The 23,745-nt window shown below is 47.4% G+C and overlaps 1 protein-coding gene across 1 annotated transcript in view; it reads left to right on the top strand.

The window, feature by feature from the left end:
- Window positions 1–425: 425 nt before the first annotated feature.
- Window positions 426–23,745, top strand: part of LOC306704929 (serine/threonine-protein kinase WNK2) — a gene marked incomplete at its 5' end in the record, with an annotated part of 39,438 nt that continues 16,118 nt past the window's right edge. The window contains 10 exons of the mRNA XM_079171538.1: window positions 426–1,091; window positions 13,352–13,524; window positions 14,279–14,499; window positions 14,588–14,745; window positions 16,975–17,063; window positions 17,938–18,157; window positions 20,286–20,562; window positions 20,654–20,769; window positions 21,055–21,972; window positions 22,601–23,665. Of these exons, the coding sequence (XP_079027664.1) occupies window positions 426–1,091; window positions 13,352–13,524; window positions 14,279–14,499; window positions 14,588–14,745; window positions 16,975–17,063; window positions 17,938–18,157; window positions 20,286–20,562; window positions 20,654–20,769; window positions 21,055–21,972; window positions 22,601–23,665 (3,903 nt within the window). The remainder of the gene's footprint in view (window positions 1,092–13,351; window positions 13,525–14,278; window positions 14,500–14,587; window positions 14,746–16,974; window positions 17,064–17,937; window positions 18,158–20,285; window positions 20,563–20,653; window positions 20,770–21,054; window positions 21,973–22,600; window positions 23,666–23,745) is intronic.

Raw genomic sequence — 23,745 nt, 5'->3', positions numbered from 1 at the left:
TTTTTGGTCGTTTTTTCTTCTTCTTCGAGCAGAGGTAAGAAGGTAAGTCGTGTCTCCTTTCTTGGTTCAGTGTAATAACATGTTTTTGAAGACTAGCTTACCTATTGTTAGCGTTTATTGACATCAGCTGTGTCAAACTCCTGTAACGACAGACTTCCCCTTAAATCAATACACAGCCAGCTGTGTTGTCCTACACAACAGGAATTGTGTGTGTTTTTGTTTCACTAACTGGCAACGTTTCTTTCTGCAGCTCCTGATATCGGATGAGATCTCGTCTGTCACCCATCCCACCGTCGTCAGGCAAACTGCGTCACCTAGTGGACGCTGCAGGTACTCTCCTCTAAATCACGTTTGGGGGGGAAGTCTCGCCATGGCACGAATGACCTGGAAACCAAAGTGACTGAACTCTTTGTTTAAAAATCAGCATGGAGCCGGAGGCTAACTCAAACTCCGAGGCCCACCAAGAACTGAAACGTCCATCCGTGCCCGACTCTCAGTGTGATCTCCCCACGAACATGCACAAGGCCGAGGGTGATGCAAATGTCAACCTTGTGGCCTCGGAGGCAGTGAGAGGCGGCAGTGACCCCAGCGCGTACCCATCCTGCAGCTACCAGAGGAACGTGCACCAGAGGTTCATCAGGAGGAGCCTGTGGTTCTCTGAGACGGACGAGCAGGCCTTCGAAGCGGCGCCCGAGTGCGACAACAGGAACAAGATGCTAAACATAAACCTGCGGACAATAGTGGACAGGACGCGGGGGACCAGCTGTGGGATACAGGAAGGCTCCAGCACCGAAAGCCAAGGTGGGCAGAAGGACAGCGCCACGGAGAGCGCCAGTGCCGACGAGGAGAAGGATAAAAGCGGAGACGATGCGTTGAATCGCCTCACGTGCAGCGATGGCGGCGGTAAAGCCATCGCCATCAAGGCGTCCAGTGAGGAGAACGAGGAGGAGGCCGAGATGAAGGCGGTCTCCACATCACCTGGAGGAAGGTTCCTCAAGTTTGACATTGAGCTGGGGAGAGGGTCCTTCAAGACGGTCTACAAGGGCCTGGACACGGAGACCTGGGTCGAGGTGGCCTGGTGTGAGCTGCAGGTAGAGTACTTACACCGTGATTTACAATCTATCTATGTGACACCCAAGCAGCAGTCTTCAGCAGCCACATATAACACCCTTTTCCCCCTCATTCTTACTCTTGCAAATGGGCGAGGGAGACCCTTTAAGTAACAACTATCTTCACAATTTTTTTGTGGAGGAAGGCCTGACCCTCACGTGAAGCCCCCTCTGTGTCGGTGAAGGTTCACACATGATGGTTGTTGTAATGGTGATGTCTTCAGGGAGCTGTCAACCCGCCTCGGGGGGGGGGGGGGGGGGGGGGGGTTTAAATGGTTTACACGAGGGAAAGTGATCTGCTGACGCGGAGACGCGTAGCACCGCTAATGGTGATCGGCAGGTTTTTGCAAATGCACAAGAGGAGAGTCTACCTTGTCCTGCGTTACACAGACGGAGGAAAGCTTAGACTGTGCGGAGGTATTAACTAATTATTTCTGTCCTTTTGAGACCGCAGCAGGGATTACCTCTCCCTCTGTCTCCCAGGAGGCTTAAGGGGGACGACTGTAAGCATGACTGGCCCCACTCAAAGAAAGATAACTTCTACCGTGATTAGTTCTTCTTTCAACGTTCAGATTAAGACTTTCAAACGTCTATATTCAACCATCCTTGATTTCTTTTTTTGCTCTCGTCATTTGCCCAACTGATGCAATGGCAGTGGACACAAGGTGTGTGTGTGTGTGTGTGTCGCTCCCTCCCTCAGTGCAACAGGAGGCAGACAGACAGGAAGCCGCTGGGAGCGGCGTAGCGGCCCCGTGGCCCCCGGTGAATACTAATTCCCAGGGTTCTGAAAAATACGCTGCGTCAGCAACCTGAGCGACTTAAAAAAAAATAAAAAATGCATCGAACTAAACCCGTTTTGTGCGATTAGTATCAGAATGACAGTGGCGCTCCCTATCACTGGAAATAACTTCTGAAGATAACGTTGGACAGGAGTGAGTGGAGATGAGGTGGAGCTGAGAGACACGATGACTTCATTTGTGTGAGGATGTCATGCAGACCTCGTCTCCCTCATCTTGACATCGCTGCATTGGGCTCAGCGCATGGTGACATGTGGAACAGGAAGCAATTATCTGTGTTTTATTCTCCCCCGGTGACACATCAATGCTCCCTCTAGTGGACAGCCAATGACTGGTGTTAATCACAAGCATCTATTTGCTCTTTTATGTGTTCTAGCTTTGAGCCATGAAAAACGGTTGGATAAACAAAATGCCACGCCGACCCGGTCGATGTGATTCATCAGAGAGCTCTGTGGGTCGTTAGCATGCTGAGCAGATCAGAACCATTAATTGAGACTTTGTGTGCCGGAATCAATACGGTCTCGTGCCGTGCTTTCCTTCAGTTGATCAGAACCGCTTGTGATCTCACGTCGATGAACCCCGCCTTTTTAGAAAGATGGCCGTCCGACGGACGAGACCTTTAACGATGTCACCTAACGACTCTAAAGGTGCGACATGTCAGATTGGGAGCATTCTATTGCCTCTCAATGGCTCTCAACATGGCGACGGCTGAGCCAGTGGGTCACAGCTAACGATGCTAACAGAGCTAGCACTGTGGCAATAGTGTTTACCTGAGGGGGCGAACCGGAGGGTGGGTACTGAGCTTGAGCGACGACACTGATGGTCGGGACCGGCGTTACCGCCGTGTGGGACCAGTGCAGAGCGGCGGCCGTGACATCGCGTGCACTAAAAGCGTGTACAGCCAACCCGTTGTGTCCATAAAGCACGGAGAAGCTCGGATTAATCACACACCGAGGGAGAGCGACATCATTCTCTGCTCGGTCTATGTCTTTACGTAGATAATAGATGTTTGCTATAATATAGTATCGCTCTAAATACCATTATATTGCACTTTTAAGACATTTTAATGGGTATTTTTCACCCTTTGGTGTTTTGTTAATCAAACAATTAATGTAGAAGATAACTGACAGATTAAAAGATAATACAAATGAAATGAAGCTTTACTTCAGAGCTCTTGTTTTGTCTGATGAACTGTCAAAAAGACAAAAAGATATTCAGTTTGATATTATGAAAGACTAAAGGTCCATTTCATGTTTCAGACCAGGTTTAGAGTTATATCCTGCATCTGAGCAGGTAGTGAATGAGATGTTTCATTGGCTTTCTTATAGAGAAATGTAGAGTTCGTGGCCCCTGTGTGGTTTCCCAGCATGCCTGATGTTGTTGTGTGTCTTACAAGGACTCACTTTCGGGACTGGTGGTCTGAACCGAGAACCCACGCTGCCCACAATCACACCACCACATCACCTCCGTCAAGTATCAACTAGTTTAAGGATTGCGCCCAAAGTTATTTAAAACATTTAAAGATGCTTGTGTTCTGCATGTTTGCTCTTCAGTGTTGCATGTCTTTACAGAGGAGCTCTCTGTGGAGGACATAAGGAAGGAGACAGGACTCTGTGATTTTCCACTGTTTTCCCTCCTTCCAGTGGTCACATGGCTTTCCTCCTACAAATTGTAATCTGGTTCCGTGTTTATTCTCTCTCTCTCTCTCTCTCTCACTCAATCCTCTTCCCCTTTCCTCCCATTCCCATCTCCCCCCCATCGCTGTCTGTGCCAGGCCGCTGGCCTCACACAGATGGCCCTGGCACAGGCGAGGATGTTAGCTTAATCTGAGAGAAAGATGACTATTGTGACTTCTTGTGTTTCTGTTCGCCTCGTCTCATTTTGTCATCGCTCACCAGTTGTTTTTTTTTAAACTTTGGAAGCTTCCTGTTTCGGCCGATTGTGGCTGTGTGTACAGATGTTTATCTCTGCGTGGAACGCGCTCTCAGGACGCAGAGTTTAAGTCTGACTTGGTGCACTCTTCTCTGGTATGTGGCAGCGAGCTTGTTGCTCTGTAGATTAAATCTGGTTCTCAGCTCGTGAACGCGGAGCGGCCAATGATACTATGGCAGTGATACGAAGCTGCCAGCGTTCGCTGGAGATTTGGGCATCCTCACGAGGTCAATGTCTTTGTTCCAAACACTAGATTTTTTGCTGGACTGGCAGCTTAGACAGAGCCATGTTTTAATTAGGATGCACGTGTGTTTCTGAGCATAGTTTACGGCCGTCTCGTTGGGCAACAACCCTGTCTTGACTTGTCGGACGGGGAAAAAAAGGAAAACAAAAGCTGGAGATGCTCAAGTGGGTCATTGGTTAAAGCCCATTTGGCATTAAGACGTCCTGGGAAGCAAAGGCAGCCAGACCACAGAGGCCAGATCTCCAGCTCCAGTGTCACTCAGCCAGCTGGACAGGAAGGAGGTCGAGCCTGTTAGAGCCGCAGCAACAGGCCTGCTGGAAAGATGCTGGTTATTAATGAATTGGTGAACGATGGGTTCTGGGTGAGGGCTTTGTACATAATGATCCCGGTACTGTACTCTAACCATGTCTGCTCTGGTGCTCACTGGGCATTCATCCTCTGAGTTATTCCCATAGATTGTGCATAAGAAGTGGACGCAGTCACAGTGAAATAGTTTGCCAAAATATGACATCATGCTCGCCGTGCCTGCACATCTGACTGTTATCGTGTTGTCTTCATGGATCATACCTCCAGAGACACACCTTCAGCACACACACACACACACACACACACACACACACACACACACACACACACACACACACTCCTGCGGTCTGACTTTGAACTGATGAAAGTATAAGTAGCCTAAATGACCTTTGACCTCCCTCATCTCTGCCCCAACAATAGAAAGTGTCCCAACAGCTCATTAGGACGAGTAATCCCATTAGGAGTTAAAAAAGGTTGTTTGTATGAGTGAATGTGGAGCACCTATATGCTAAAGCTTACTGTAGGCTCTGTGGAATGAAGACGAGGGTTACTTTGAATGCACACTCTAGTTGACCTCTTCATCACTAAGCTGTTTACGTAACAATGAGGGAAAAACAAAAGACCTCACAGTAGCACTTGCATCTAAAGTTGACCTGTAAAACGGTTAATGTTCATCCTGACAGCTCGTTATATATGTGAAGCTTATGTTCAAGGCCTATTTTATATATGAATCATATATTTGCTTTAATTTTTTTATTGTTTAGCTTTAAAATTGTGAGGTTTGAGTGGCTCGGACATATGTACGTTTTATACACTGTACTTTCTCTGGCTTACCTGCCAGTAAAGCTTACTTTATTTAATTTAAGATCTAGATGGGAAGCATGGAATTAAAGAATACTCAGTAAATCCTAACTTCATGACTCTGTGTCAGCGACGGGGCTCCAGACTAACAACACACAATGCAACACATTCACATCTTTAGGTTCTGTATCACTGATAAACGCTTTGGTAATAGACAATTTACAGAAATAACAAAATGCTGTTTTATTTTAAAGGAAAAGTCACAAAGTGAAGTAGTGCTTTAAGAGAAAAAACATAAACACCACATAATAAACTGTGGTCGAGTCTTATGAGATTGTCTTATAAAGGTGCTACAGTTTGAACGGATCTAACTGTGATGATGTATTCAAAGTGCCTGTTAATTAATTATTGAGATAATGTTTAGGCAACCTGCTCCTCGTGTGCTCTTGCTGCTCGTCTGCCGGCGTTTCTGTCTCCTCTACGGCGCGACGCTTCACTGAGTGTTGAGCAACGGATCAAATCGTTCGGGCACTAAACCCACTAGAGGAGCTCCACCAACCTTTACCAACTACAGGACCAGAAGTAAATGAGTTCCATAGCCTCTAAAAACAAGTGTGTTGTACGAGCTCTCTCTCTCTCTCTCTCTCTCTCTCTCTCTCTCTCTCTCTCTCTCTCTCGCAAGCTCTCACTTCCTTTCTCTCTCTCTGCCGCATGCGGTCCAGAGACAACACGCAATGACGGTAATTATTTTGGGATTGCTTGTGACGGCCACCTTCAGCCGCTCTTGCAAAATAAACCTGCACACCGTTGATGAATCACAAGTGTTACTTTTTGAGATGAATGTAATGAGCACCACTGTGAAACCTGCCCAGGTGTTGGAGTGTAACGGGAAATACATACATACACACACATACACACACACACACACACACACACACACACACACACGCCTACTAGTGTTTCACATGACATGCAATGATGATTTGAGGAAAAAGGTAAAACAAAAAGCTTTCTGTTTTTGAAATCTATACAGGTGGCTGTACAACTTGGCTAGGGCTCCAAATCATTTGTATCTAAACCAAAAAAAGCCGTTTATGTTGGGCAGCTACTGTGGGTTTTGTGTTTCTGTTATCAAACATGTCGCTGCTAGTTAATGGTCTGTTCAACCATGCAGCACGTTGACTCTCTTCTTCCTCATTGGTTCCTTCCTCCTGCAGAAGTTGTCCTATATTCTGAAACCTAATGTAGTGAGTTCTGAAGACAGCATCTCCTGCTGCTATGTTTTATCTGCGGCGTCGTAGTTACTGTTACAGTTTGATGCATTTTACTCAGTAGTCTTCAGATTGGTTCTAGGGCAGGTTTTGGTAAAGGTGCCGGCTCGGACATTTACAAAGACGGCTGCTTTTACATTCTCCATGCAGGAGGAGTCCTTGCTAGGGTTTTGCCTGTGTCTTGTTTAGTTTGGGTCCAGGTATTTTGCTGAATCAAGGCCGATCTGGCTCTGTGCCCCCCTCACTGCAGCGGCTGATGAAACGGTCAAGGGAGGAGGTTCAGCTCAGGACGTCTCTGCCCAGAACGCCTTTCTTCTGTGTCTCGTCTCAGCTCCAACCCCCCCCCCCATCATCAGTGATGCAGGAACAGGAGCTCACACTGACTCCACACTCTACAACAGTCCGCCATGGCTTCATTAGTGGTTTACACAGACATCAAGCATATTTGTGAACATGCTGCTTGAATTTAGAATCACAAAAAAGGATGCATGCATTTAAAATAGTTTCAGCCCTACTGAAGAGGAGCACGGGGAGAACGGTGTTGATTTGCGGTGGTGTGAATCTCAGTGAGTCCCTGTTATCGGGTCGTGGGAGGTTAACAAGTCTGTTTGCTGAGCGTCTGATCGGAACACTGAGGTTTCCCTCAGAATATTTGGCCGATTTTGAAGTAAGCATCTTGTCTTGGATGACGGCCTAAACAGGAATCCCAATTATCCTTATTAACTTATTAAGTGTAAGCTGTTGTGAGCGTGCACCAGCAAACTGCATGGCGTTTTGTGTGGCCAGCTATGGCTGCATGGTCAAGGACCTCACATGCTTGCGGTGACTCACACTTCCTACCAACACCTTTTTATTACCTTGTTTTATATTGCTATTGACTGCCTGTGTACTCCTCACTCCTCACTCTTAACTGGCCCTTGACTGGTAGCAGCATTTAGTGATAACACAGCTGAGTGCATCGCCGACCTGCAGCCAGATGTGCAGTGGGGTGGAGAGAGTTTGCTCACTGCTATTGTTCTAGACGGTGTGTTTGGTTAACGGCTAACTGAAATACCAGCACACCTACTGCTGAGCGCCTCTCGGCTGCTGCTCGGCGGCTCGCTGTTATTGTTTTTCTTTTAGACGGTGTGTTTGCTAACCGCTAATACCTGCTGTACCTCGTCACCACTCAGCCTAGACTAGTTTGGTGAGTTTACCTTGGTGGTTTGGCCCGTATTTGATTTAAAAAATAAATATCCGGGCATCATTCAGGCTCTCGAGAAAGATGTGATGAGTCAGCAGTTGTCATGGCCTTTTGTATAAGAAGTATTATTCTCTTGAAGAGGCAAGTGTGTAATCACACGTTTTTGTTTCTTTATCTTTGTTTGTCAGCCTCCGCATTTAGTCTGTGACAGCAAAGAGGTTCATAGGAGGTGTGCATGGCCTCATCCACATTGGCCAACTCCCAGTCACAATCGGCCAGAATCACCTCTGCGACGAACTCTCACTGTGGTTAGTTGAAGTCCTAAGCGCAGCGCTGACGTAATGCCTTGTTGTTCTGTTGACTCAGGGTTCTGGGGGGTGTGGTGGTGTCGGTTATACGTCTCCTCACAGCTTCTCCTTATCTCTTCCCCCTCATCTGTCTGAGCTCACTCAGCTTCACACCTAAACAGCAGAATAGTCATTTGGCTAAAGGCCGATTTTAACAGTACTCGTGTCAAGGAGGAGCCTGAAAGACCGGAACAAAGATGACAAGCAACTGATATGCTTTGATAAAAAAGACGAGGCGTGCTGATACGTGCACATTGTTGACGTCCTGTTGATCTTACAGCGGTCACTTCCTGGTTCAGAAAGGATTGGGAGGTATTGATACTGCTTTAAGAAAAACTACACGGGAAATAAGCGTCCAAACGCTGAAGAGAGAGACGCACGCAGTTCTAAATATCCATGGACTGGAGACGCATATGTTGCAATACCCATAAGTTGGCACAATGTATAGAGAGCAAGCGTTATTTTACACAAAGGCATGCTGGGATCGTTGGCGGTCATGTTTATATTCTGTTGCCTTTACCAAAGCCCTGATGATTGTTGATCATGAGTTGTTGTCCAACTACTCTTTGGGGAATGCGCAGTCAAAAATAGTAATCTTACGTCATATCTAACGAAATATTCTGCTTCAATCCATATTTTTTGGGCATTTTGCCTTTCAAAAACAGGTTGTTTACTCTGCCACACGTTCCTAGATTTACAGCAGCAATCTAACCGCACCATGAATTCCATTTATACGACCACAACAACACAAAATCGGACGTATGCCACCATGTTTTTTTGTCTTTTTTTTAGGAGCTAGCACAGTTTGGTGAAGCGTAGAGAACGCAAGAAGAAAATCAGAGAGAGGGACTGAATATAGCGCACAATTCATATCAGGCGTTGCATAATTGAATAACGTTCTGCTGTTGTGGACACACGAGGACCATTATTGTGTTCAACCAACACACCGTGTTGGACGATGACCCCGTCAAGCAGACTGTGCCACCCTGAGTGCCAGTGTGCCAATTAGCACCGCTTGGGGGGTGTAGAGTGGCTTCATGTCAGGGTAACGGTGAACTAGAGATAACGGAGATAACAGAGAGACCGCCACAGCTGCTGCCCAAATACATTCTCCTGCAGTCATGACTGATGGGACAAGACTCCGCTGTGGGCAGTCTGCCGGGCTCACGGCTCGCCCTGCACCAGCTTCCATTGAGTGTCGGTGCTGCAGTCGTCGTTTGTTATTGAGGATGGGTGCAGAGGCTGGCAGGGTGACCAAGCTATTTTTTTTTTTGCATACTTCCGCAAGCCTGGCAACCTTCGTGTCCCTTTATTCCAAACATCCTCATTGTTGAGATGTGAATAAGACGCAGCTCTTAGAGCTCAGTAAGGAGAATCCCTCTGCACGGACCAATGAAGCGTCGCATTATCATTGGGACGAAGAAAAAAGTTATACTAATGCCGTGTTGCTCTGTGGCTTCAGTGTGTGTGTGTGTGTGTGTGTGTGTGTGTGTGTGTGTGAGAGAGGCTTAACTTTAAATGCCTTTATGATTTCAACAGCGTCCGGTTTTAGTTAGTTTTTTAAGTACATCCTGGAATTTTCTTTCTTAATCTCCTTCGACAAGTGTTGGAGCACACTGGCTTTAGCTGTTTTACAGTCGAGGTTGTCGACAGATTGTTTAAATATATACTGTAAATCGCTGTCACACTGTTGTTGCTAAACCCAAATGATGCTAATCTGCTTCTTGTTAACTAAGGATCAAGATAAGGCCAGTTTAATGGGGGGGGGGGGGCAGGAAACTGTAATTAGCACCACAAAGCTGTGGTGAGACGACACTGATTGCTTTGTGTTATTTTGCTGTTATAATTGGGACTATTGATGAAACCTGTTGCTCTCGCAGCAAGTTCACTTCAGTCGGTTGTGGACCTCACTGGTTGACTGTGACTGATGTTAAAGATTTGAATATTAGGTGAGAACCTGTGAACTCTTGTGGTCTCATCGGGGCTACTGTGAGAACGTTAAACAGACGGGGTGGTGTCTGGATGGAGACTTGGGGTCAGCTGCTTGCTCATTTTATAGCCTCGTCTGGGCCAACGTCCAAAAACGTTATGGTCTCTTGACGTCTTGCTAGAGAAGAAGGCCTGTTATCTCTGCCTCTGTGCTTTGATACTCGCCTTTTCTCTATTATGTTGTGTGTTAACTTCACAGCATTAAGCCAAAAGTAAGACTGTTTGTTTCTTTATATCAGAGGAGACTTTTCTGGGGTTGATAATGATCCAGTCCCGCACAATATAAGACGGATTGTTTTTGATTTACAAACACAGCAACACACAAACATGTGACGGTACCTTTTATTGGTGAAAAAGAAAGGCCCATTAATACAAGAGACTAATCAACACACTAATTTAGTTTTGCTCGTCACATATTTCAGAATATCATTGATTTTGTTGTATTCAACAGCTTACAGTAATAAACTAATTGAATAGAAAGTGGTTATTGTCTGTTTACCTGCTCTAAGCCGACTGAAATCTGTCTATTTTTCGAGGCTAAAGGCCACACCCTTGATATGTAATATGTAGTTTTCAGTTATGTGATGAGACGAATCCATCTGGATAAATGTCCCGACTCATGACTCACCTTTTCTGCATTTGTGGGTCAATCTCTGGGTGTGACCGTTGTGTATGATGACAAATGGGAGTTATTGTTATTAATACGCTCCACACAAGGTTTCATCTTTGTGTTTATTAAAATTTGAGAACACCATCGGCGTCCATCCCTCACTTGTGTGCGTTTTGAGTCTGTCACACGTTTCTTGGATTGATGCTCCAGAGAGGTGGCCGGCCTCAGCTCTCCGTAGCCCCACGGCTCCCCCACCGGGGGCAGTCTGGTTCTATTAGGCCGTAATCAATAGTAAACACTCACCCCGATATAAACCCTCTCAATCCCTGTGGCACTTAGCGACGTTTTCTTTCTATCACGCAAAAAGTGCAGTCACTGCAAGGGGAAAAATGTGCCGTGTCATTCTGTTGTCAGTGAAACAATGTCTTGCCTCACTGGTGTTTGTGATGTTTGAGCAGAACAAGTTGTTCATCATAGTAGAAATATTTGACTGTCTAGTTTTAGAGGAGCAACTGAATCCAGAAGACTCGGAAAAAAAGCAGCTTTCTTCTTAAACGGACAGCATGCGTTAACGATAACATGGGACATTAAGCCGGAAATGTGATTTGAACACATAGTTTTGCAATAGCATGGTATATTAGCCTGCAAACCACCCAGGACTAATGTTTTAATCTATAACCTGGTCCCATATGTCTGTGTACCTGTAGCTGGGGCACTAGTACCGTCCAGCACACAGATGTAAGTCAAGCACAGCTTTATACAATGCTTCCTGCTAATGTCACAATCCATTTTCCTGTCCTTGCTGCCCCGTGTGTGCGTGTGTGTGCATGCGTGTGTGTGTGTGTGTGTGCGTGTGTGTGTGTGTGTTTAACCTCGCCTGGGCGGCTCCACATTCTGCTGTGGCCAGCTGAGCCTTTTCTTTAGCCATGTGTGCAGCACCGGCCTGATGCGACTCTGAAAACGTTCATGCAGCGCGTTGTGATTTTCAAATGAAACGATCGGTCACACATCCTCACAGTAACTACGAAGCTACTAATGAATCTCATTTTGCCGATTGCTTGGCCCGCGATGCCATTTGTCTGGCTCCGTGTGTCTTGGGAGCGGCATACTTCTGGTGTCTGCCTCAGTGTGCATATGTATCCGTCTGTGTATCCCCTCCATGCTGTGCACAACACCTCTGAGCCTACATGTGGCTTCTGAATTATGCAGCAGCCCCGACTGGCTGCTGGAGAGGGGAAACAGAAGTAGGAGAGCGAACGGAGGCGTCTGTGGGGAGTTTGATTGGGACTTGGGGAACACTCTGTGGTGGGGGGGGATTCCTGAAAGATGAGCGTCAAGATGACGAGAGGAGGAGGGAGTAGGAAAGATAAAAGGGTGATGTGTGGGGGAGGAGGGAGGAGGGAGGAAAGCTGCAGTGCCAATGGGTTCAAATCTGCTTTAAGCCGTCAGTCTCTCTCTCCTCCTTTCAGACCTGTGGTTCAGGTAAACTCCAGCCCGAGTGCTGCTCTCATGCAGCAGAGAGCGCTTGGGGATAACCCAGCCCAACTTGGGCGGCACCAGCCCTCCATCGCTCAGCTCGCCTCAGTAGAAAAGGTTCTCTGCAGAACTGAATTATTCATGGGACTTTAGAAGAGTGCAGTGAAAATCCCCACCCCCCACACACACTTGCACACAAAACCTAAGTCACAGTCACAGTCACATTCACACACACACACACACACGCGCCATGCTTTATCGTCACATCACAGCGCATCTTGCTTCATAGATGATTGTTGAGGTTATTCAGGCTGATCTTTGTATTTGCATTTTCATCTCACTGTGGTTGAATAATTGTGTGCTCATCGCATTCCACCGTCGGTGTCGTCCGACTCCGTGAGGGGTGGGGTCGTGCTTTTCAAGTCCTCTCGCTAAGTGCTGAGTGGTACGCGCGCGTGTTTGTTACATAAGTCGTCGCCGTGGTGGTTAAAGAGATAAAAGGGAAATCGCAGTAAAGAACCCCCTCGGCGCTACCTAGAGTCTGGGTGCTCTCAGAGCGAGGTCAGCCTCACGGAGAACCGGAGAGGGGACGGGGGTTGAGCGGCATCGCTTACCGAGGGTGTTTCTCTGTGTGTGTGTGTGTGTGAGCGGGGGATGTTTGCTTACGGAGAAGGGAGTGGTCGGTGTTAGGGGTGCAGAGACGGATTGCAGATATGGGGGGGGGGGGGGGGGGGTAAAAGGAGCAAAAGGTAGCGGAAGAGAGAGGGAGCAAGCAAGTGAAGGAGATGGAGGAAGATGAAAGAGATCGATGACACATAACCTTTAGCTGCAGTGGGTAGTGGGTGTGACCACGTGGATGTTCACCCCCCCCCCCCCCCCCCCCCAAGTCTCTCGTCACCCTTTCAATGTCTCTTTCCACAGCCTCTGTGAGTAAGGTCACATCCGACTGGTATTAAATAAAAGAAAAACGTTTTCATAAATATCACACACATGCATGATGATGTTTTCTGCCTAAGAAAGCCACTGATTTGGATTATTCTCACACACACTGCTATGTGCTTTGATACACATACGGTCTAATTCAAGATGTGTAGATGACTCAGTGTTTCCCACTTGCTAAAACATACTGGATGCATGGATTTAGAATGTGCAGGGAGATGACTTCAGGGTGAAAGCCTCTTCCATCTGGTCGTTCCTGCGGAGGGAAATATGTTGGAACAAGTATCTTATCATTAGGGCTTCATATTCACGTCTTCTTTCTGCTGCATCTGTCGTCTCTCCTCTAGGATCGCAAGCTGTCGAAAGTGGAACGCCAGCGCTTTAAGGAGGAGGCAGAGATGCTGAAGGGCCTTCAACATCCCAACATTGTCCGTTTCTACGACTTTTGGGAGTCTCCCCTTAAAGGGAAGAAGTGCATTGTGTTGGTAACGGAGCTCATGACGTCGGGAACGCTAAAGACGTGAGTACAGTTGAAGGCAGATTTTGCACCGATAACTCCTCTGACAAATAAAACAAGCTGTGATGTATGCAAGCAATCAGAAGTCGTCCTGTAAGACACGTCATACAATCTTTCGATTATATACTTTGCCAAAATGTAACTCACTAAACTGCCTGCACGCTTTGCAGCGGCACTGTACTGGTAGTTCTGTGAGCTGTTAAACACACCGTCCATTCTGTTAGTTGTTGGTCAAACACACTGCAAACATTTATCCCCCCCCCACTGTGAGCGCAGAGTAGCGGTTGGGGGGGGGTCGGAGATTCCCTCGGCTGTGTTATCACCAGCGGCCCCTACCGGCCGGGGGGCCTGTTAAGAGTGGTGAGTGAGGAGTCAGCAAGCAGTCAATGGTCGTGTAAAACGGGCAATAAAAGGTGTTTAGGAGTCACCGCAACCACGAGAGGTCCTTCAGCATGCAGCCGCTACAGGCCACCCAAAATATTCAGCAGTTTGCTGCTGCAGCATGAAAGATAAGCCGTGGACAGACACAGAGGTGCACACTCACTAGCGGTGAGTCGCACACACACACAACCAATTGCAGGATTCCCCGGCGGAGATAATAATAATAATAATAACTGTTTGTGAATGAAGCAGATATTTACAGTGGTTAAAGTGACCTCTAACTCATAGAAATGTCAGCCTATTTATGTTTCACTGATAATATATTTTGAGCCTCTTTTCATCGTCGGGTAATGTGTTTCCCTCTCTCTCTCTACAGCTACCTAAAGCGCTTCAAGGTAATGAAGCCAAAGGTGCTGAGGAGCTGGTGCAGACAGATCCTGAAAGGACTTCACTTTCTGCACACCAGGACCCCCCCCATCATCCACAGGGACCTCAAATGTGACAACATCTTCATCACTGGACCCACCGGCTCGGTCAAGATCGGGGATTTAGGACTGGCAACACTCAAGGCGGCTTCCTTCGCTAAGAGCGTCATAGGTAGGAGACTTTGAAATACAACATTGCAGACACATGCTTCTTCCAGTAAAGAAATAAATGACGTATCCATTGGGTATTCTCTCTTCAGGCACCCCAGAGTTCATGGCTCCAGAGATGTATGAAGAACACTATGACGAGGCTGTGGATGTCTACGCGTTTGGCATGTGTATGCTAGAAATGGCCACCTCTGAATACCCCTACTCCGAGTGTCAGAATGCTGCTCAGATATACCGCAAAGTCACTAGTGTGAGTCCACATACCGTACATCTTATTCAGAAAAAAGACATTTAGGAAGACGTTTAGTGGCCCAAAAATGATAACGGATAAAGACTAAAAAGGTGCGCTCAGTAGAGCGAGGTCTCCGTCAGGTGTGTCTGCTGTATTGATTGAATAAATACACGTTTAGACCCCTGTATGGCGCTGTAAAACACACTTCATTTCAACTTAAAAGCAAGTGGTGATGTATGCAGGCCATCGGCTCATTTCATACAATCTTAGTTTAATAAAATGAAACTCACCAATCCGTCTGCCCACGCAGCGGCGGCTGAATGGCAGCGGTGTACTCGGCAGTGTGTGTGTAGTTCCGTTAGCTTTTAGCTAAACACACCGTCCAAAAACAATAAAGCCGAGTAGAGGCGGAGTAGAGGCTGAGAGGCGGCGATGCACTCAGCTGTGTTATCACCAGCGGCCGATTAAGAGCAGTGAGTTAGGAGTGAGCAGGCAGAGTCGATGGTAGTATAAAAGATGTTCTGATAAAGTGTGAGTCACCGCAACCCTGACAGCTCCTTGAGCATGCAGCCATAACTGGCCACCCAAAAGATTATGCAGATTGCTGCAGCAGAATTTAGATATTAGCCGTGGACAGACACCACGGTGCACTCTCACGCACGCACACACACAACCACACGACGGATCGCATGATCATCCCGGCAGAGATATTAACAATTGTACAGGCGAAATGAGGCCTGCATCAATTGTTTATTAGCATTCACACACACTGTATACAACAACTTTTAGGCAATGTATTTATTAATGATTTCAATAGTATCAAGTATTCATATATCAATAACAAAACGGTCACAAATTATTCTCATTCTCCTAGCATACATGCAGTTTTACTCTTTAGTTGTGTTTGTACCACAGTCTTCTCAAAGAGGCCTTGGTCGTACTCATGCATTTAGTAGTAACTCAGGCTCACGCTTGGTGAACATGTGAGATACGGTGCAACGATGTCGGGGATGTTTTTAGCTGCTTCGCCACATAATCAGTCCACAGAGTTTATAATTGCATGAATGCGGCGTTTCTGTAGATTACAAGATCTGCTCCGTTTCGTGTGTGAAGAATCTTAACGAGCCATATGGAGTCACAGGGGGAGTCCAAATATCCTTTGTTTTTTTTTGTTTTTAGATGAAGCCTGTGGGGCTGTGTTCCATTTCAATCAGTGTGTCTCTGCCAGCAAAACATGCTGCAAACTGTTTTTAGATTGAGGGGTGTTTAAAGTCACCACAGTGTTCCTGATTTGATGAAGAGTATTGATATTCCACGCTTGAGATTTAGCCGTGTGGAAATCTGAGATATGACTCATTCACCTGCTGTTTGAAAAAAAAAAAAAAGAGAGAGAGAGAAGGCTTTTGTTAATGTCCGGGCAGCATCGGTGCAGCTGCTTCTATATACGGTTCCCTGCATTGCTACTGTATGCGTGTTAGAGTGCCCTGCAGGGACCACTGCAGGATATTAATAGGAGATTGATCAAAGAGAAACCCTGATAGCTTTAAACTGCTCCCTGAGCACATGCTGCATGTAGCTTCACAATCAGTTGGGATGTAAATACGGAGGATGCATATCTTTTATGACTTAGATGGAGAAAGTGAGGCCAGAGTGTTGAGCTAACAACATTTTCTATTCCCAAAAATTCCACCAATTTAAAAGTAAAACCAAAATCTATTGTGTGTGTGTGAGAAACACTCACTGTGGAGAAACATCTGTAGAAACTTCTCAAACCACTCCTGCTGTCACTGTCTGTCCATATTAGTTAAGGACAGCTGTTTTACAATTGCAGTTCACAAGCAAAACAACATCAGGAACAGGACCAGGATCAGCTTCCCCACCAACAAACTCACCGAGGTCGTGTCTGCATGTTGGTGTTGAGCTATAATTTGGTGCACATACTGAGCTCTCAGATGAAGAGAGGTCGACTCTGCTGCAGGAGTGGTTTGAAAGCTTTCTTTGGGCGCTTTTATGCCTTTTGGAATCCATCGCAACTGACATGGATTCAAGCTGACCACAGCTGCCGCGCTCTGTCAAGGTTGACGAGCCTGCAGGGTGTGAGTGTCTGACACTTAAAAGATCAGATTTCGGGTGACAAAAAAAACATCCCCGCGCTCTCTTTTCTTTTGTTTTTTTGTTACTTTTCTTCAACACAGCATCCTTTCATGGCGTGTCCTCAGAGTTGTGTTTATATTTCCCTTTCCTCAGGGAGTGAAGCCCGCCAGCTACGACAAGGTCATGGATCCTGAAATCAAGGAGATTATTGGGGAGTGTATCTGCCAAAAGAAAGAGGAGCGGTGAGTGACTGTGTCCGTCATTGTCCAGTGTCCAGCCAGTAGGGCCCCACAATGGTGCCCTCTTATCTTCCATGCCTTGTCTCACCTCCCCCTGCTCCATTGCTGTGGTGCTGACAGTTGGGCTCTCAGCAGCACTGCAGTCTCCCCACCATGTCTGCAGGGTGTCCCTCTATTTCCGCTAATGAGTTTGTGTACAGAGGGGGAAGATAACCCTTAATTAGCCTCCAGTGGCTTTTATGTGATTGGGTTCAGTGAGTGACTTCAGTGAGGGGCTCTGAACCAACAGCAAAGGTAATCCATGTCCATGTATGATGTGATTACGAGGGGTCGCACTCACGCTCCAGCCATAAATGAGTGAGTTATGTTTTTCTTACGTAGACTACAAGCAATTCTTTGCTCCATAAAACTTTCAAGGCTTTCTTCTTTCTGGTCTCATTGAACAGCTTATTGAGCATTTTGCAGTGAGCTGATTCATGTCATATTTGACCCATTTTTAGTTAATTTCTCCCCACAAAAGTTACCCTTCAAACGTATAACACAACATTAGTGGGGAAAACGGCACGTAGAGACGGCACATTTTCAAATCTAACTCAATCTATTGAGGGTTTTTGTTTCTACCAATTTTTTTGGAACAATAGAAAGAAGGCAGTCTGAGTTTTATTTTGTTTCTGTTGAGTTTTAATGAATTTACGATGCTCCGCCGCTTGAACACATCTCTGAGCTGAAACTGCAGGGGTGCCACACCCCACACACACACACACACACACACACACACACACTACGGCGACAGAAGAGAGCCAAACTGAACGTGCCGCACAGCGTTTTAGCTGTAGTAAAAAAATATAATATGTGCCTTTGTTGTTCCTCCTGCCAGGTACACCATCAAGGACCTGTTGAACCACGCGTTCTTTGCCGAGGACACGGGCGTAAGGGTTGAGCTAGCTGAGGAGGATGACGGGAAAAAGGACTCCATAGCCCTGAAACTTTGGGTGGAGGACCACAAGAAGTTAAAAGGAAAGTACAAGGAGAGTGGAGCCATCGAGTTCATGTTTGACCTGGAGAAGGAGGTCCCTGAGGTTGTGGCACAAGAAATGGTGAGTGAATATTTAAAGGTATAATTTTTTGATGCGTGTAAAATATTTTGAGATGAATCTGGATTTGGAATCCTTTTGATTTGTCTTCTCATTATTATTACATTATAAGTCTACCTTGAAAATATGGCATCTAGACGTGGTTCAACCCTTTCAAAACCCTAATTTCAGTTTAAATAAGAGAGTAGTTTGAACCCATGCTGGTTATGCATTTGGCCTGCCTGGCTTAGTGTGTTCTGGCTGCCGGCATTACTCGTATCTCATCATTGGGGAATGCGTTCAGATGCAGATTGTCAGAGATAACTTACTCTGCTCTTCCAGGAATACAGTGATTCTTTTTTCTTTTCTTGTTTTGTTGACATGGTTTTCTCTCGTGAACGCCATCAGATAAGGCCCACACGGGCCCTGCAATAAAAACCTGTCCCAGAAACACTCTGTGTGGGAGCCATGATTATACCAACCTCAAGCCTTTATAACTTTCATCAAACATTCTGCAGCACCATGGAATTATTTATCGGGCTATGGGATTAAAAGAGCTTGAGTTAACACCGCTCGACTTCAGATGGAGACTACAAACGCAGTCGTCGTTGCCAGGTTTAAACAGGTTCGGATGGGAAAACTGAAATGGGTACATCAGAAATACTAGAGAGACCGAGTCTTCAGTGAGACATCTGAAACGAGGATCTTTCTTCAGCGTTGTCCTTTTGGTCAGAATAGACTTGTGCATCATGTGTAAGTAAAGGAGTGAGGTGTGTCAGCTGTATAGAAACATACGAGTGTTTTGTTTAATACTCGGGCAACTTATCCAATGACAGTGAGACTATAGCCGTGTTTCCATTAACGGATTATTAGAAACGCTGTTTGGAAACAGTTACATTTCACTCCTATGTTGCAGGAAAACGCTTTTAGACTCACTTGAGGTGGTGTTTGCCTTTGTTGTGGGTTATGGAAACACCTTCCCGCCATTCCTTAAGACCTCCATGTGTCTCTCGTAGCCGACTTGTTTTGTTTCCAGTTTGCAGCGTCTGCTTCTTCTGCTCTGTGTACTGGCGGTTTACAGCCATGTGTAGCCTTTAGAGCCACTTCTGACCAAACTACGCTGTAGCTGAGTTTATTTGCTCCAAACCAGTTGATGGGAACGCTCCTTTTCTTCATTCCTATATTGCAACATTTCAAAAGGTTGCTTAAAATGAGCTCGGCAACTGAATAGAAACATGGCTAGCGAGTGAGGACCAGCTTTCTTTGCCTTCTGTTTGTCTGCCTCTTGTTTTTTTTAATAAAGAGTCTTCCTTTTCATTGTTGCTCTCTCCCTGCCACACATCTCTTCCCCTCTTTCCTGTCTGCACTCTCTCCCTCTATTTATCTGCTCTGTTTTGGCCTTGACCACACTGTCAAGCTGGGGAGAACAAAATGAATGCCTCTCTGTAACAATCGCTCTGGGCATGAGGGCAGACATGTGGACCGCCGGCACAATGGGATTGTAGGCCAGCATGCTCACGTGTCAAGTCGCTCTAATGAGTTCTCTCTCTCTCTCTCTAGAGGCAACATGAGAGACGTGAGTTGTCTCCAGTGATGGACCCGGATCTCCCTTTTTTTCGGGTCATTTATTCTGACTTGTGTGCTAATGATGCCTAATTACTCTGTGCTTACTGCTATGTGTGTTCAGTGCTATTTCATACCACGCCCACTGTGCTTTATGCGGCACATTAGATGAACGAACATGGTTTAATTAGTTTTGATATGCACAAAAGTAACTGCTTGACTAGTATTTTCTGTTTGTACCGCTGAATAGTGTCATCTAGTTTCAGAAGGAGCTAAAGCTCTGTAGCCAGTTCAAACGTGGTTTTATGTCGAGACAGAATTAGATTTCTTTCTTGCATGTACATGTGTTCTCTGCATAGAGTCTTTATTTGCAGATGTAACAGTCCAGACACTTGTGTTGTGAACAATGAATCCAGCTGCTGACAAAGGGAATACTTCCGTGCTCCGATCCCCTTGAAATAGATTTTTCTATTCCTTCCGTCTCTTGCTCCTTCTCTCTCCCTCACACAATGTGCTCTCTCTTCTCTCACATGCTCCACGCTAAAAATACCCTGGAAGTCACGCTCTTCCCCTTTTTTTACTTTGTCAGGTGGAGTCGGGCTTCTTCCACGAGAGCGACGCTAAGACTGTGGGAAAGTCGCTCAGGGACCGCGTGGCCTTGATCAAATGGAGACGGGAGAGAACGGTGTCTGCTGCGGTTCCAGTGGATGGAGGCGAAGCGGGGCACAGGGTCCAGATGACGCCATCGCAGGGCATCACTGCCGGGGTTGCACATGTAGGACAGCCTTTGCTGGAGCCGGAAGAGCCGGAGGCAGACCAGCACAACAGGCTGCGTAACCTACCAGCCAGTGCCACCTCAGTGACGTGTAAGAGATTCTGTTCCCCCTCCACTCAGAAACACACACGCTCAATCTCTTGACTTTGTAATGAGTGCATGATTTCTGTGCGTCTCTGCAGCAGACGGCACACTCGACAGTGGCATGGGCTCCACTGTGTACTCGGACTCCCACAGCAGCCAGCAGAGTGTCCTCTACCAGTCCCTGCTGGAGCCTATTACTATGGCAACACAGCAGGTCTGTATCAGGAGCATACACACACACCCAGGTGGACCGTGCACATTCGGATTTATCAAAACACACACACACGCTGTTTGAAAGCAGCCCTCGCTCACGTGGCCTTGGAGCTGAGCCCAGGCACTGAATCCACACAGTCAACACATTTCTGGACAACAGTCATGCATATTAGATGCAGATGTTTTTCTCATCCAATCATGTGCGTTTGTCCTCATCTCTTCATATTGTTTTTTCCTTCATTTTGAGTAACATGTGTTTTGCTTTTGGGTTGCTCCTCCTGATCAGTGCCAGAGCAGTAGCCCTTCTCTAACAGATCGACCTCACTCCTGTGAAAGGGGGGAAGTTTGGGGGGCAACACTGAGCCCGGAGCTCAGGACCCGTTTAGGAGCTGCAGCCCGAAGAGGAAGCGCCCCAGTTCTTGACACTCGCAGGGCAAACCAAATTGCTCAACTCCATGCCCTCATTCAGTCACGGAGATCAATCAGTCCCACCCCGACGGCACCAGAGAACAACCGGTTGGAACTCGACCCTCCAGAGCTTCACTCGGAGGCCACGGGTGGGTTCCCCTTCCAGAGTATTCTGCCAGTACTGCAGGCCTTCCCTGTCCCTTCACCCTCTGAGCACCGCCGCTTTAGTGACACGCCAATCGGACCGTCGGATGCCACCAGTGAGAACTTCACACTGCCTGTGCCAAGTGAACGAAGACACTCTGACCTCAGTAGCCTTCTGAGTCTCACCGCTCATCATAACCACCATTTTGCGGCGCATCGGGGCCACGTGTGCCAAGCTTGCCTCTCTTTGCTTCTTCTAAGGTCACGGGAAGGGAGCCACCGCCGTCCTTCTGGTGCCGCGCCGACGCACCACTGTCCATGTGACTTAAGGCAAAAAACGTCCTCTGTTGGAGTGATGACCAACCCCGGTTACGGACGGCTGAAAGGTTTGAGTGATTGTTCCGATTTCTCGCTGCTGCAGCAGTCCCTGTTCAACATAATCAGCCGCAAAGCAGCCCCTTGTCCCGCCACGCCCACCCAAGCCTCCCTGCTGCACTCCTCGGCCGCCCACAGGCCGGCACGCAGCGACGGAGACGACGGCCTGAAGAGTCATCCGCTGTGTGACGGTTTGGTTGGAGACCAAGAACCCGTCCGGGACTGCGAGGATAGACTCTGTGCCAGAGAGCATCAAGTTACCAGAGCTGTGGGAGTGGTAGGTCACATTGGTGTCCCATGTGGGGCCAACTGCTTAACTGAACTCTCCCCCGCCTATAGGAGATGAAGCGTTATTCTGCATGGAGCTGGTCTGATCTCCTCCTGACCTTGTCTACTGTCTGAGTCTCGCTACCTGCGTAGGCCTACAGAGCTGACTGTCTTCTTAAAAAATCATAAGCTTGGTCCTGTCGGAGGACAATGGAACAATCTCTAATAGACCACGTTTCCCTGCTGATTAACCTCAACCAATCCCTTCTAGAGCTGAACTAGATATTAACAGTTTCCTTTCTGCTTTACTGGCCCAATGTTGCGCCTGTCTTGCTCCTTGGCTTGCCTTGGATAGATGGCCTATGATTGGAGGTGGTGGGGCGGCTGTCTGATCTCCCTCCTCTCGGACTCTCCTACCGTTTCTCTTTTGTGTCCTTATTTCAGCGCACACCTGTCACCGCCTGCTCTTTGTTGAAACACATGTTTCATGAACTTATTTTAATCCCTCATCCTGTCATTATGCTTGCATCCTGTAATGTAATTGGCACACTTATTATTTGTGGGATTTGTATCCGTGTCTGGTAAAAGAGAGAGAGAGAGGGGGTCTAATTTGAATTTCTCTCCTTTTGTGTCCTTAGGCCAGTTCAGCAGGTCACCACAATCAGCCTTCTGTACATGGCCTGCCGTCTTCCAGCACATCGGTGCACACACCGCTGCAGTACGTCCAGCCTGGACACAGTTACCCTGCTGCTCCGTATATTTGCCAACACGGCGCTGCAGCACCAGCTCCAGCTAGTCTCTGCTCAGTCAACATCCAGCATACAGTCGGTGCTGCTAGCTACACACCTCCAGGTGTGCAACAGACCCAAGTTCCAGCAAATATTTCAGCATCAGCTGTGCAGCAGCAACAACATGTCGCACAGAGCTACCAAGCACCAGGCCACCAACAGCAGCAGGCCGGAGCAGCAAGCTCTTTGACTTTCCCTTTGAATGTGCAACAGACTTGTCAGAATTGCGTGGGCCCAACTCAACAACAGGCTCACTCTGCTTCAGGATGTCCCACTCCAGTTCAGACTGCTGCAGCAGCACAGCAGCCAGCACAAGGCTACCCTCTTGCACCTGTAGCCCCGACTGTTGCAGCCATGGCCCAGTGTCATCCGACACAAGCTCCTGTTGCACTGCAACACGTCCAAGCCGCAGTCCAACTGCCGAGTCAGCCGCCTGGTCAGAGCTCATCCACACCAGCACTTTACAGCCAACAGATGCCAACTCAACAAGAGCACCACCTGAATACTCAGACCAACATACAACTAACACAACATGCTGGGCAGGCTTACATTCTCCAGCATAACCAAGACACTCTGCACACCATGCACCAACAAATGGCACAACAGCCTACCCACCTGACTCCTGGTCAGCAACAGGTACACGCCCCAACTCTACAGAAGCACAGTCAGACGGCCATGCAGACCGCGGCTCCCCAACAGAGCCAGGATGTATCCCAGTCTACAGTCCAACAGCTTCAGACCTCAGCTTCTCAGCTTCATCCGACGGTGCCGGTTGAAGCCACACACCAGAGTTACCCTGCTGTCGGTCTGCCTGACGCCGCCTCGCAGAGCTATGCATATTCTGCCCTCGGCGCTCAGAGCCAGTACCTGTCTGCACAGTCTTCTGGTGCTCCACAGACCTACGGAGCACAACAGGTGAGTGTTGATAATCACTAGACAGCATATTGTAGCAAGGCGGCATACATGGTGCCCCAGTTTTGAGTTTCATGTCGGTT

This window comes from Pholis gunnellus (assembly GCF_910591455.1).
Source record: "Pholis gunnellus genome assembly, chromosome: 2".
Lineage (NCBI taxonomy): Eukaryota > Metazoa > Chordata > Actinopteri > Perciformes > Pholidae > Pholis > Pholis gunnellus.
The sequence above is the reverse complement of the archived record's forward strand: the minus strand, read 5'-3'. Positions and strand labels throughout refer to the sequence as shown.